At 44.7% G+C, this 14,951-nt stretch overlaps 1 protein-coding gene across 1 annotated transcript; it reads right to left on the bottom strand.

The window, feature by feature from the left end:
- Positions 1-9,787: 9,787 nt before the first annotated feature.
- LOC119185799 (cuticle protein 10.9) lies at positions 9,788-11,374 on the bottom strand. Its single transcript, XM_037434672.2, has 3 exons — positions 11,232-11,374; positions 11,032-11,091; positions 9,788-10,411 (listed from the first exon to the last, which is right to left on the bottom strand). The coding sequence occupies exons 1-3, from the start codon at positions 11,241-11,243 to the stop codon at positions 10,121-10,123; spliced, it is 363 nt and encodes a 120-aa protein (XP_037290569.1). The 5' UTR covers positions 11,244-11,374; the 3' UTR covers positions 9,788-10,120.
- Positions 11,375-14,951: the final 3,577 nt, after the last annotated feature.

The raw sequence follows: 14,951 nt of genomic DNA, 5'->3' as shown, positions 1-14,951 counted from the left end.
GTTGACCGATTCGGCGGCAGACACCGCAAAAATCGGTCCGAGAGCGATCGGTGCGGAGAGGGCCCTTTTGGCGGATCTCGCCGCCGCCGAACCGGATTCGGAGCACTTTCGGCGGCCGGAATGCTAAGTGTGAACGCGGCCTAAGTAAGTAAGCGAATTAGCAGGTTGTTGTCAAGTGCATCTTAAGTACTATAAACATTGCCCTCGTAGGATTTGCGAAAAAATGAAGAGCAGCGCACCAGGCCCAGTATCAGATGAATCAAAGCACGCGTTGCCATATACTCGCTAGCTCTGGCAATCAAATATCAGCGACGCCGTTTGCATGCTTCGTCGGCATTACGGACGGAATCAGCCGTTCGTGAACAATGAATCATGAGGTAGGGCTACATAACAACTTAGGACCCCACATATAGATTCTGTCAGCGTTTCTGAAACGTTGGCACCAGTTTAATAAACGTGTATACATGCGAACTCCTGGCCACCACTCTACCTTTACCTTCGAAAGCTTCTGGGCATGCGATCATTATTATAATGGTCTAGAGAATAATAACGGAATGCTCAACTTTAATATATTACATGGAGTTTAACGTCCGAAAACCACGATATCATTATTAGGGACGCCGTAGTGAAGGTCTCCGGAAATTTGGACTATCCGATCTTCTTTACCGTGCACTGGAATCACACAGCGCATGACCCTCTACCAATTCGCCTCCGTCGACATGCCAACGCTATAGCCGGGATCGAACCTATAACCTTCAGGTGAGCAGCCGAGCACCCTAAACACTACACCACTTCGGCGGACGGAGCGCGCACCTTTCATAGTATGCATCACCATATAACAAAATTTACTAATCGGTTCAATTTATAAATTCCTGATATGTGTCTGAGCATTGTCAACTCATTAAGCTATATGCACGTGATGCTACGTCCGCGGGCACGTGGCATATATATACTGCCATACGAAATACACAAAAGTACGGCTAATGAAATGAAAACATAAAGCTTCAATGAAATGGAATGGAAAACCCTTATTTTGTCCTGCATCACACGCTTAGCGCGTAGAGGGCGTCTCCCACGTAGGCACGGATTTGGATTACCTTGCGGCCGCTTCGTGGGCTTGCTGGACGGCCCATTGCGAAAAGTCAACTTTTGAAGCACCTCTGCCACTTGTTTGAGGTAGAGCCAGAATGAGCGTTTCTGGACTGTCTGATCATGTGTTCGAGTGTCGCCGTGTGTCCACACGAGGGGTACGTGTCCCTGGTGTATGCGTCAGGTCAAAAACGTGAAGCTTGGTAAGGCTTGGGTACGTGCGCGTTTGTAAGAAGTGTAGCGTAAACGCCTGCTGTCTGTTCAGTTTAGAATACGGGGGCGGATAAATTCGCAGTTTTGTGTAAAAGTGTTTCGTGATGTTGTACGTAATTTGTGCATCCCGATTGGTCTCTAACCCAACAAGAAGGGGTTGCTCTGTTGCGGCATGGCCGGTACGTGCGCGCGCTGCGTCACGGGCAATCTCGTTGAGGTTGACAAGGCACCCGGAACCTTGCCGAGATGGACGTGGAACCGGGTGACAGTGTGGTGCTTCAGGGCACTTGGGTCCGCGCGGCGCAGGATACGTAACGCTTGGTCGGAGATGACGCCCCGTTCGAAGAATTTGATGGCCGATCTGGAGTCGCATATAGATGAGTTCCCGTTTGCTGTCGAGCGTATACACCTATAGCTATAGCTGCTTGCTCCGCTACTTAGTGGTTTCGGGTGAGGATCATGGCAGGCTTGAGAACCTGCTGCGCGGATGAGACCACGATTGTGGCGAAAGCTTGTTGTTGCGATAGGCCGCGGCGTCGACGAATGAGACGTCGTCCGCTTTCACATCTATGCGCTCGAGAATGGCGGTCGCCCATGCAAAGCGCCTACACTTTGTTGTATACGGGTTGTACATTTCGTAGAATGGAAGCGATCGTGATAAGGTCACGGATCTCAAGGGAAATACGTGTCAACTCTGGGGGATCCTTGGACAATGTGGAGAATCCGAGCTCGCGTAGTATGTGGCGGCCTGCCTTGTTGGACGTGTGTCTGGTCAATTGCACTCGTTTCTGAGCTTTGGCGATCTCTTCTAGCGCGTTATGTACGCCAAAACGAGGAGTTTTTGTGTCAGATTGGTGAAAGCATGGCCGAGGGCTCGTTTGACTACCTTTCGAAGTAGGGCATTGAGTTGATCGCGCTCAACAAGTAGCCATTTGTGTATGGTGGTGACTCAGGTAAAGTGGCACAAATGAAACGCATGTACGAGGCGCCGCCAGTTATCTGTTTTGAGGCCACAGTGCTGCTTGGCTACTCTACGTAGGAGTCGTATGGTGTTCTCAGTATTGGTCCAGAGCTTCTGTACCGTTTGGGTGTTGGTTCCGCAGGACATGGCGATCATGCCGGGAACCCTGATGGTGTCTTCCCGATAGACTTTATGTCAATCTTTGTTGCGGAGAGTGATGTTCCGTCCTGCCGAGGGTTTCCACCCTTTGGGTTTGCCAACCCCAAATTTTGGGAAAGTATATCAGAAGCTCCGACTTTGCGGGGGAGCACTTGAGACCGGTGTGTTGGAGGTAGTGCTCTTTCGATGGCCTCCTGTAGGGTGGACTCAATGCAGCCATTCGACCCTGTGGAGCAGCATATGGTGACATCGTCCACATATATGATGTGGCTTAACCCGTCGATTTTAGAGTATAGTTCTGAGGAGAGCCTGATCATCACGAAGTTTGAAGAGCGTCGGTGAGTAGACGAATCCCTGAGGGGTTGCCCATTGTCCAAGTTCCACTGTTTCCGACACCAGATCTCCCACGCTGAGCACGGCTCGGTGTCAAATGAGGAAGGAGCGGACAAAGTAGTGGAACCGACGCCTCAAGCCGAGATCTGCGATCACATTGAAGACAATCGAGTGCGTTATGGTACTGAAGGCCTCATTTAAATCAACAATGAGTATTGCACGAGTGTCCCGAATATTTTATCTATTGTAAATTTTGTGTTTTTGGAGTAAAATGGTGTCTTGAGTGGATAGTCCTGGTCGGAAGCCGATTATGGGGTTCGGGAAGCAGTCGGGTGCTGCCATCCTATACAGGTATTTTAACGCGACAGCGTTGAAGAGCTCGTTTTGCCGGAATTCTGGTGCCGGCGTCGTTAATTGTGAGCGAAAAAAATCATCTTGTGCCTGTCCAAAAAATTTCACAGTTCTCACAAGCATAGGCATGGCCATGAGCTAAAGCTGCTTACTGCCACGCCTCTGCTTGTGAAAACTGTGAAAAAAACTTCCTCTGCTTAGTGAAAGTAGTTTTCATGCTACACCAACACACGTGTCCTGTATACATGTTTCACAATGCAACATGACATATTGCAGTAATAATGCGGGGTGCAGGCGTCCATTGCCAACGGGTGTCAGAATATGTGATTATCCTAATGGCTTCATGGTTGAAAGCCGGTACCCCACTACAAAAGGTACACATTCTACTGCGCATATTCTCTTAAGGCCACGTATAGTCGGTGAATAGCAAGTTCAAAAAGGTTTCATTCGCCAAATGTTAAAAACACGCACTAGAACAGGAAGTCGCTATCACGTTCAACTCCTAAGGGTGATGCTTTAGGGTTACCGAATTTTTTATTGAAGTTTTACCTTATAAATAGTGACCACGAGTACAGTCGGCGTACTTTGTTTTCCTCGTTAGAAACCTTTCTCTTCGCATTTCGATGCGTCTCAGGCAAAAACTAACCACACTATGAGTAAACAGCTCCGTGTTTTGCCCGTCACACATTGAGGTTGCTGTCATTCATATACTTTGCCAGTCGCCATCTCGGTTTCGCACCATGACGTCGCAAAATTCACGAGCACGCTCATAAGAGCTGCTCTCTAAAAATTCCAGCTTTTCTGAGTAGTCTATTACTTTATTGGGGAGCTAGCCGATGGCGGCAAAACGTCGACGAGCGTACACTCATTAGAACGTTCTAGAGTCGTACGGAGCGACCGTCACGTCGGCACACCGATGGCAAGACACAGGGACATCGGCTAAGCAGTACCATCCTCCTCCCCCACTACGGCATCCTCCCACGGATCAAGAAAGGCGCCCACGCCAAGGACAAACTAGATCAAGGACGTGCCAGCAGGTGGACGAGTAGCGGACAGGAGGGCGAACAGGAGAAAAAAAAAGTATAGAACTGCACCGACCACTCCGTCCAGGATGCGCACAGAGGAGCCCACGACTCTCACATACAAATGAAGCACACGCATTGCTTAGCACTGGTCTTCGGCGGAACCTATGCGACCGGCTATAGAGGCGATCGCGGTCAGCGATAAGACACTACGTCGCATCCCTGTGGGTCTGCTACTGGCGGCGACACTGCCGATTTCAGCTGGTCCGACGGCCATCTGAAATGCCGTAATTTCAAGCGCTGGCGGGAAGAGTCAGGGGCGCTGGAACGTGGGATTAACTTGGCAGAAAAAAAATGACCCGGGTGACCTCCAGGGTAAAAGTTGGAAATCAGGAAGGGCACGAAGAGATTAGTGGGAGGCAGCGAAATGACCAGACTTACCTGTCAGGTTGCCTTATTTCATTCATCTGCTTATAAATGTAGATGAGTGCTTTATGTTTTGTTCGAGATAAAATTAAAAATTTGCTGGCATAATAAATTCTTTCAATTTATGTTTATAAAGTTGCATCTTTGCAAATGGTATATTAAACAGGATTGCTTGATTTGTGGAGTTTAGCATCCTAAAACTATACTTAAAAAAGAAAAAAAGAAAACTTCCAGAAATAAGAAGCCGCGTCACACTGAATGTCGCTCTCAACTGTAGCGTGCCGATTCATCCCTAAAATATAACTACAGACACACAAAATGTAAATAAATTGCAATCTTACGCGAAATATGTCACAGATGTGTAGTGCTGTTGGGTTTTAATTGTTTTTGCCATTTGTGGAATTTGCCGCTAATCCAGAAAAGTGTTCCGCAAGAAAGCACTGATAAATTTACGCTATACTAATACTAGTTCGGGGGAACAGTTGTGAGATTACAGGGCCTATTCCTCGAATACGAGGTCTCTGATGACGTAATGCGAATACATTGTAGACGTTAAGTGCAAACGACACACATATGCCAGTGTGTTAAAGTTTCGCATCATCGCCAAACTTAACTGATTTCCTCCACCTGCTCCGAGGAGAATCACGAGTAGGACTAGTTGGTGGATGTTCGTTCTAGAATAATTGACAGCGCAACTGCCTGTATCTCACCCGTCACGCTGTCGAATTTTCTGCCCTATACTCTAAACTTTCCCTAACTGAAACATGGCTACATGCCGATGAAAGTACGAGAAGCAACTACATTTTGCCAACTTACGCAACAACGAAGAATTACTTTGAGTTATTAGTGAGCGAAGAGTCACTAAGTTTTTTTTGAAAAAACTCAAGGTAAGAAAAATAAGAAAGTAAAATTTTAAAGAACATCTGCGTAACCGCAAACGCACACAACTTCAGTAGATTATATTTTCTGCAGTAGCCTATACCACAAAAATTTTCGTGGGTTTTATTTAAGAGGCTCAGTGTTAGAGACTATTCAGCTGATCGGCACCTAGGTTGTCTTGGCTCTTGTTTTCTTGCCAAGTTTTGCAGTTTTAACGCGAAAGTGTTTTAGGCCGGGCGGCACCAAGGCTTCAGTGACATATTTCCGTCAATGACATTGCAAAAGTACATGCGATCAGAAAAGAAAAAAAAAGTTGCGTCAATGGGAGTCAAACCGACGACCTCTCAGTCAGCGACAACATCTGCCGGGCGCGCTAAACACTGCGCCGCGGCCACTTCTCTGTTTCTTTATTGCAATGTTAATACATTGTATACATATAGACACGTGTCACACATCACCCACCAGCATGCGTAAGGCTGGCTGCATTCACTTACGGACATGACTGTTTAAATATATATAATATACAAAGCATTTCATCCATTGCCCCTCGGTGCTCCAGCACTTTTCACCTTCGTGACCTGTTCAACAAAATACGCGTTAATCGATCATACTTGGGGCTCAGCATTTCGTATATTCGTATGTAATCGTCATGGTCGAATGCGTTGTAGGCTTGACATATGCCTTTTATAACTACCTCTACCACTGCACTTTCATAGTGGTATTGCTAAATTGTAGCAATCCATCATGATTGTGGCATCCCGATTAGTTCCTTCAACGCACCGTTTCGATGCGTCCGTCCTATATATTCGGTGAGTTTCCAACGGGAGAAGTGCAAGTTTGTCAACACCTTATCACACCACCAAACGGCGACCTTACACAAAGCGTCGGCATGGCTCATAGCATCCACCCCTACAAAAATAGCTCCGCAGTGCTCCTGCTTTGACTGCAAGTAACTGCGTTCGCCACTTACGCTCGCCTAGCGAAAACCGTGGCTGACCGCCAGGGAAAACACAGCGCGCGTTACGTTTCCTTCTAATCGGGCAATGGCGTTAAATAACTCGAACATGTCGCAAGTAGGCGAATGCAGCCCAAGTTCGGCGTGTAATCAGTCAAGCTCTTCTGGCTGTCACATCGCCTTCTTTCGTTCCGCTCTCACCGTCAACTGCCGCCGCTACCACAGCCATCCATGACCATGGTCATGTTTGATCATTAATCAATCATAATCAAGCGTGCCATCCGTCAGAATGGAGATCTGTCACGGAGTGTCAAGTTGGGTGCATTTATGATAAACGGTATTTAGCTTTCAAACACCAACAGACATAGTATAAGCTCATTTGATATAAATATCAATGTAATGTAAACATTAAACCAAATCTATATGAAGATGCCTTACTTTCGTGTTATGCCGACTCTTTTGACGGATGGATCAACCATACAGAGCATGAAACCGCGAGACTAGACAGGACAAAAAGTTACAAGAATCACGTGTGCATGTCTGCCTCTTGTAACTGTTTGTTCCATCTAAGCGCAATGTTTTGTCGTTCAGTATGTACCAACTGACCCACTAACAATCTGTGGATTAACCATGCTTTTTGTCCTCTCTTTTTTCGCCTCTAATACGTTCTTTTAAATGCGAACCATGTTTAGCGAACTTCCGGCTGTTTTAGCGTTTCTATTTACGTATGTGTCTATTATATCTATCTAGCTGCCTACGCCTGGATGCTTTCGTGATCGTTTCCTTGACCTTTTAACTATCTGAGGGTAAGATGGTTTGACGAATATGACTGTTTGCTCATGACATGAATAACGCGAGAAGGCCATATCGCACGTCTTTAAGCCACACCGTGGTGCTCTACTGGTTAAGGTACTCGGCTACTGATCCGCAGGTTGCGGGATCTAATCCCGGCTGCGGTGGCTGCATTTTCGATGGAGGCGAAAATGCTGTAGGTCCGGGTGTTCAGATTTGGGTGCACGTTATAGAAACCCAGGTGGTCGAAATTTCCGCAGCCCTCCACTATACGGCGCATCTTCTAATCACATGGTGGTTTTGGGACGTGAAACCCCACATATCCATCATCAATCACACTTCGTTGAAATTGTTTACGTCAGGCACGTGTGGCACATACCTGCCTAATATGCAACTCGGTATGGGGATATGCGCAAAAGGTAATGAAAAGCTTATATCTACCCAGAAACGTTCCTTTGACAACCTCCGTTGATTTTTCTACTACAGAACCTACATTTCTTTTATAAGCGATTTGTTCACTCCCAAAATACTTGCCAATTCGAATAGAGCTAAATGCTACGAACCTTCAACTTACATTAGTATGAAGCTTCCAGTTTCAGTCTGATGTTTGCATCGTCAAAACTGCAATACTTTGTTTCTTCATCTGGCTTAATAGAATGATGGACACTAATATTCACTACCTTGCTCCATTTGAGTAAGACATTCTGGCTGGCCAGTTGGTTCATTGCGGTCAGACATTCTTAAACTGTGTTTGTAATGTTATCTGTGTAGTTACTCGTGTGCACGTATTTTCGCGCGGTATAGCAATATTTTTACCATCGTGTGTCAACTGTATGCAATCAACGGGCCCCCAATCAGAAACAGTGCCATGGCTTGTTATCTACCACAACCTGTTTTCCTTACTATTGTGCAGCTGACGGGGCAGAAACTCTTGTTGATTGATATGTGGAGTTTAACATCCCAAACCCACCATATGATAATGAGAGACGCCGTAGTGGAGGGCTACAGAAATTTCGACCACCTGGGGTTCGTTAACGTGCACCCAAATCTGAGCACACGTGCCTACAACATTTCCGCAGAAAATCTTGTCAATATGTACTTTGTGCAGGTCGACCATAACCACTTTAATATTGTAAGAATATGTGAAGAATCAAAACAAAGGTTTAGTGCTATACTTCGTAGGGGGACCCTTGTATATTTTTAAAAATGTTAGTTATGTCGGCCAACTATGTAACGATTGACGATGCTAAATGTAGTTTTACATTATTCATTTTAACTGTGACAATAACATCACACATAGAACCTCAGCATCGTATCATCGCACATCATTAGATTATCCGGAATAGATAACTATAGAAACGCAGGTATTAGGCCTCAGCGCCCACTGACGTCAACGTGGGTAAATTCAACAAACTTGTCTGAACACCCTAAAATGTGTCACAAGATTCACGATTGAGACGGGCATCTAAAACCGGTGAAAAACAGGCATTCGCTCATGTTATTCCCAACATAAACATTAACTGTAAGCGATATAAATAGCAAGAAAGTCCTTTTCGACGTCTGCAAAAAATATATTCTGGCGCAGAAATCAACGCACAGGCAGTCGAGCAGTAGTCCTGTGCTCTCTGTCCGTGCGTTGCTTTGCGCTGAAATAATTTTACTTCGGATTCTATGCGCCAACTAGCTCATCAAAACGTTTTCCTAGGCCATTTTGACGCTTCATTGTTTTCAGTGCACAAATAGGCCATTCAAATTTTTTTGATGCAAGCTGGAAAATTCATCTATTTTAGTCCATTCTCCGAAGTTCTACATAGGTAAGTCCAGTGCAAACTTTCTTTTTTAATCAAGACACAATACTTTGGATTGTTTCCCAACATTTTTTCGTGAGCTACTAATGTTGTGTGAGCTCAATATAGAACAGTAAAATGCGCGGATACTTCACGCTAACGATAGTTATTTAACATTCAATACTGTTTATTGGCAGCAAAAATACAGCGTTTCTCTGATATCAGTGTAAATGTTGTTTTTTTGCGTCAATCTGAAATTTATTACCGTAGTCTTACGCTTGTGATCATGCTCTATTACTTCTAGCTTTTCCGTTTACAAGATTGCATCATCTTCTCATATATATGCAATACAGAAAGCGTTCTATTTGTACCACATCTTAACAATAACCCGTAATGATAGCTTCACCTGCACTTTTCCAATCTTTGTGAGGTGCGAAAGAGCAGTGTCAATTGTACCTAAAAACTACTTTCGGAGGGCTGTCGCTTTTTCTACGCAGCTTCACGTCCCCGTTACTATGTTGATCATTGCCCTTTGGATCAAACCAATTCGCCTAGTCTCTTAAACTTAAGGCCGTTGATACACATTGGATGCTAGCCTTGTGTTCTGAACCAATGGTCTGATTCCTTAAGCATGAATAAGATAACTGGCCCCTGTGACTAATATTACCTTACAGTACAACGCACACAGAAACATGCATTCGTTGCACTAGACAATTTTGTGTTATTGTGTAAAAACAGGAGCGCAGATTTCTGATAAGAATTAGTTATGAAATCTGGTTCACCTGTGCAGGACACCAGGTGAGCATGAGAAAGAGCCAACTTTCTAAACAACAAAAAATAACAACTTTATTTTTCTTTTGTTTCCAGTTTAGTGGACAGGACAATAGTTTGCACTGTAAAAGTCAGTGGAAGAGTGAAGGAGCTTGGAGTCGAAGTTAGAAGGTTCACAACAGGAGGTCACGTCTTGTGTGCAGTGATACACCGTCCAAACGCGAGAACAGAGGAAAAAGGGAATAGAAATAATGCAGTCGCAGTCAGTAGTGTGAAGAGCACCGAGTAGACAGATCGGAAGCGATGAAGTTGCGGCAGTGGCGGGAATAATCTCGTTTTAATTTACACAGCTCTATCTCGCTATCGAAACGAGGCGAGTGATTTAGCTCTTGGACTTGCCGAAGGTGTAGGCGGTGGCTGGGACCTCAATTGGGTTGGCGTTGAGGGTCACATCAGCTGGGTTCTCAGCCTTGGTGCCTGGCTCGTTGGTGTCGATAGACACGCGGAAGCCCTGGTCGTCAGCGACGTAGTTGGCGGTACGGTAGACACCGTCTGGGGTCTGGTAGCTGTAGCTGCCGGTCTTGAAGTTCCTCTCGTCACCGGTCTCCTGCTGGCTGATGCGGCCACCGTCCTCACCAGTAGAGTCGTAGCTGAAGGTGTATGGCTGGGCAGGCTGTGAAAGTAACGATCAGTGCATAAGAAAAACGCTAGCATGAAGCAATACACAGGCTTTACGCAATAACATGCTTAGATGGACATGTTACTAAACAAACGTACCGTACTAACAATATTATTTTCGTGATGTAGCGTACTTTAATAAGCACTGCTTTGGGGAAGCTCCACATTGACCATTATTATCTACGCAACCTAGTTGTCAGCAAAGTTTTAAGGTAACTTTTAATGTTGCTACGTAATCAGCCTCAGCTACCTATCACTATTGCCGCTTTTTAGTTTCTACGAGAAATGGCAGAATTGCTGTTGCTCTTTCATTAAATCTTGAAACCTATATGACTTATTCTCTCTTTAAAAGCGGTACTTCTTTGAAATTGGCACATAGCTGCCTTATTGGCAGCTGTGAATTTTCTTTTAAATTTTAAACTACTTTGAAAGGAGGTCAAGATTTAGCTTCCCAGCAAAACAGGAACCTTATTTGTATTTTATATGTGTCATTATGACTCTTGAGCAAATGATACCCGATACTTCGGTTAAAAGGCAACAATCCACCAGTAAACATCTATGCAATTACGCTATCGTGTAATAACAAGAACTAAATTCAGTGAAGACAAAACCTACGTAATTCTCCTGGAGCTGGACCTGGGCGGCAGCAATGGCCAAAAGGCCAAGGAAGGCAACCTGCGAAAGATCAACAGGTCAATGATGTTAGCTTTCTTTGTATCCGTTCAACCATGGTCGTCGAACATTGTAATCTGATCCGTGGTGACACAGGATCTCTTTCTTCTTATATGTCCTTCGTGATTCAGTCCGATTCCTACCTTGCACAGCATCGTCGAATGGGCTCCTTGTGTCCGATCGGCCGGATGTAAGAGGAAGATGTGGTAGACGATGGGCGATGTGCGGCGTTTTTATAGGCATGAGTTGAAGCGTGGCGCTAAGGCCATCTTCCAGAAGCGCCGCCAAGAAGGACCGGACATCACGTACGCGATGGTGGAGAGGAGGATGAACGAAGATCCCCTTCGATGAGCCACGAATCACGGTGGGCGAAGGGGCGCTCCGACAAGCCAGCAACAGCGGCGACCGTAGTGGCTGGAAGCGGAACAACCCTTTCACTCGTAGACTCTCTCTCAATCGCCGAAGTGGTGAATCCGTGTGCAGCGGAGACTACGTGTCCTTGAGGACAGCTCTAGCGTCCAGCAATCGCTATTGAATATCAGTCTTGAGTTAATTTTATTATTTTTACCACCGCGTCCACGCTTCCTCGCAGGACCTGTTAGGACGACAAGCCCAGCCTAGCAATGAGTACTGGCCTCCCGGCTTCTCGTCGCTGTGCGCGAACAGGCCTGGCCGCTGTCGAGAAAAACCGTGACTCGTCCAATCCTCAAAACGAGACTGTGGAATTCAAAGAGAAATAAATGAAAGATGCACGCGAAGGTGGTGGCGTGTTTGAAAAAGATCTCTCGGACCTCATGACACCTACAGACGTAAAAAAAAGATATGTTTTCCGAGAAGAAAAATAAAAATAAAAGAAGATAGGCCAGCTGAGTTTCCAGGAGGCAGGATTATAAGCAAGGTGTCAGGACGGAGTTGAAATGCAAGCACTTGTTTGTTTTTTGTTGCTCCAGCGGCTTGACTGAGCCTGGAGGGGAAAACGGTTGCTAACATAACTCCGGTTCACTGGTGCATCGCAATGTACATAACGGTTGAGCGATACAGGCGCTGCGTGATCGGAGTTTGCGATGAGGATGGCTGAGCAGGATGCCACCGGTGAAGCTGCCCCCCGCCGTTCTATCTGTGCAGGGTTGCTCTGTAATAATCTCTGACTAACCTCAATTACATGAGAACATTTTATTAAATGGCAAACCATGAAAAAGAGGTTAAAAAAGCTTTCTTAGACAGAAAATTTCCGCATAGTAAATTTAGTATGAAAGAAATACCCGATCATGTTTGTAGTTCACTGAGAGTGGAAAGTGAAGTAGACCGGAAATGCGTTTGTGAAACAATAAGTACTAGCGTTTTGTTATCATGAATCTATTTCTTTTACTGTAAAAATGATCGGTTGCGGTCACGTGAAAACAAAGTGTGACAGACGACTTACGCAGGTTTACCCCATGTACGCTAAAATTCACTTGCCTACTGACACATCCTTGGCTGCATAACTAATCTATTGAAACTTTTGTTTAATTTGTTAAGGACATTTCATTAGAGATGGTTCTATGTTATTACAATCTTAGTATTTATTTTATTTATAAAACAGGAGCTGTGAGCTGTACCATTTATAAGACATTCTATTGAATTATTATGAGTCATACGTTCAAGAAGCCTAAACATATCGCAAAGAAAAACCTTAAACTCATTGAGGCAGATTTACCGAAATGTGTTAGTGTATAATTCTCGCCATCATTCACAACAGAAAAAGAAGAAAAAAAAACATTATTTTAAATGTATTTTGTACATCGGGAATTCTATGTACACAATGCGGACTCAAGTTTCTCACGAGGTCGGAACACAGCGTAATAATCGAGTGGGTTTCAATTCACTGAGGACTCGAACAAAATGAAATAGTGGACGTTATGGCGGCAGGAGATCACGATTATTCGGAAATCGGCATCGTTTGCACTTCACAAAAAGACATACACCGCATCCTTGGTGGACAACGGGGAAACTCCTTTCACTTTACATTCAAGGTGGAACGCGACAGCCTGAATGGGTCCTGCTCGCATCATCTCTGCACTCAATTCCCAGGCTTCGTATCTCAGAGGACATCTCCGCCACACAACGAGGGCGAGGAAAGAAGCGTGATCCGGGCATGCAAAATTGCCCGTTTCACTGCCCCGAAATGTCTGCGGCAGGTAGTGTTGTGAAGTGCCCATCACGCCATACTTCATCATTTTTGTAAACCAGCGAACTCAGTATTACCTGACACCAAAGCGACACAGACACACAGGTGCACATTTTGTTGATGGTGTGGTTTATTATGAGAATATATTAGGCCACATCGTTTTGTAATGGCTGTGTTTTTAACGCACGAAATCATTCCACAGTTCACACAGTGTGATGCCTCACACGATTCTACACGTGTGCCCCAAAATACAATATTTCAATTCAACCCCTTGCACTAACTCACATCTGTATAAAATTTCATCCAACGCATTTTGAAGGGCCGGTTCGCCTATGCTGTGAAACACCTGACCGTCACGCCGGATGTCTGCGTTTTTTTAAGGCACGGAAGCCTGATCTTTACTGTTTATTGTTTGCATCCATCCCGATTTCCCTTTTGCGGACAACACCTATTTCTTGCCCATGATCAAACTTCTCCAACGCCGCATTGTTCACGACACGACCCGTTTGACGCTATAGTGGTAACATCAATTTTACACGCAGTTGCCCTGCCTCTTGAGTACCTACAAGACCTTCGCTTGTTACGACGCATTGCCAACCTGATACATCGTTTCCGACTTGCAACTTTTTACACGAAGCACGCTTTACTCAGAATTCAATGTGGGTCGTCTACAACATGTTCATGCGGCCATGGCGACAAGGATTTGTATCAGCTGTTGCTTAACTTCCCCATACATATTAAACATAGACAGCGACTTGAACAGCCATTCATTGTAATGAGTTGAGTACGCATGATGTCTCCAGCTAGAAAAAATGGCCCATGGTCTATAAATATACATCACAAGTCAGTAGAAGTCCCGCGATAATTTTTTGTAAATGCTGGCATTTTTTAAGACTATTATCGGAACTACATCTAAACCATGGAACAAATTTTTTTTGTAACACGTGTGCCGGAACTTTCATGAAATTTCGACGATATTTAGTCGGAAAGTAGTTGTGATAGAAACGCACAAATGATCTGCGGGCATCAATCGCCCGAAACACGATGTTCTTCATATTATAGAAAGCGTGAATCTCCGGTGGCATTAGTGGTGAATTCTCGGAACTCGTGAACCACATTTGGTTAACGCATAGTTTGAATCATCTAGATAGAAAATTGAAGAGTGTGGCGGTATTTTGTAGTTTATTATATCTCTTTATTTTTACAGGAAGAGGAGTAAGATATGAAGAAGATCTTACTCCTTTGCGCATTTGGCATGCATACGCGATGTTCTGCTGCACGTATCACAATAAAGTATCGGCATGTATACACTTTTAACTGCAGATAAAGCAATGCAGTTTGGCTTCATGCAAGCCCTTCATGGAAACAAACGTATGCAAACACTCCATGAAATTACACATATAACACACAACACTTCATAAAAGAACAAATGTAAAAACACTTTATGAAAAGAGACATAGCATGCAAGCACTTCATGAAAAGTAACCTATCGTTCAAACGATTCAAGATTGTGAATCTATATGGATTGAATTCCAAAGTTTCAAACCGTAGCACGAACCGAAAGAAGAACACGCCTAAACCGTGCATCTAAAAAGATATTGATAAGTTATCATACAACGTGACGGAACGCTTTTGACATAAGGTTTGAAGCACCGTGCGTACAAGTCCATATATTCGCTCCTCACAAAGATGATTA

This window comes from Rhipicephalus microplus, chromosome 1, assembly GCF_043290135.1.
Source record: "Rhipicephalus microplus isolate Deutch F79 chromosome 1, USDA_Rmic, whole genome shotgun sequence".
NCBI classification, from domain to species: Eukaryota; Metazoa; Arthropoda; class Arachnida; order Ixodida; family Ixodidae; genus Rhipicephalus; species Rhipicephalus microplus.
Note: the sequence above shows the minus strand (reverse complement) of the source record. Positions and strands in the feature narration are given on the sequence as shown.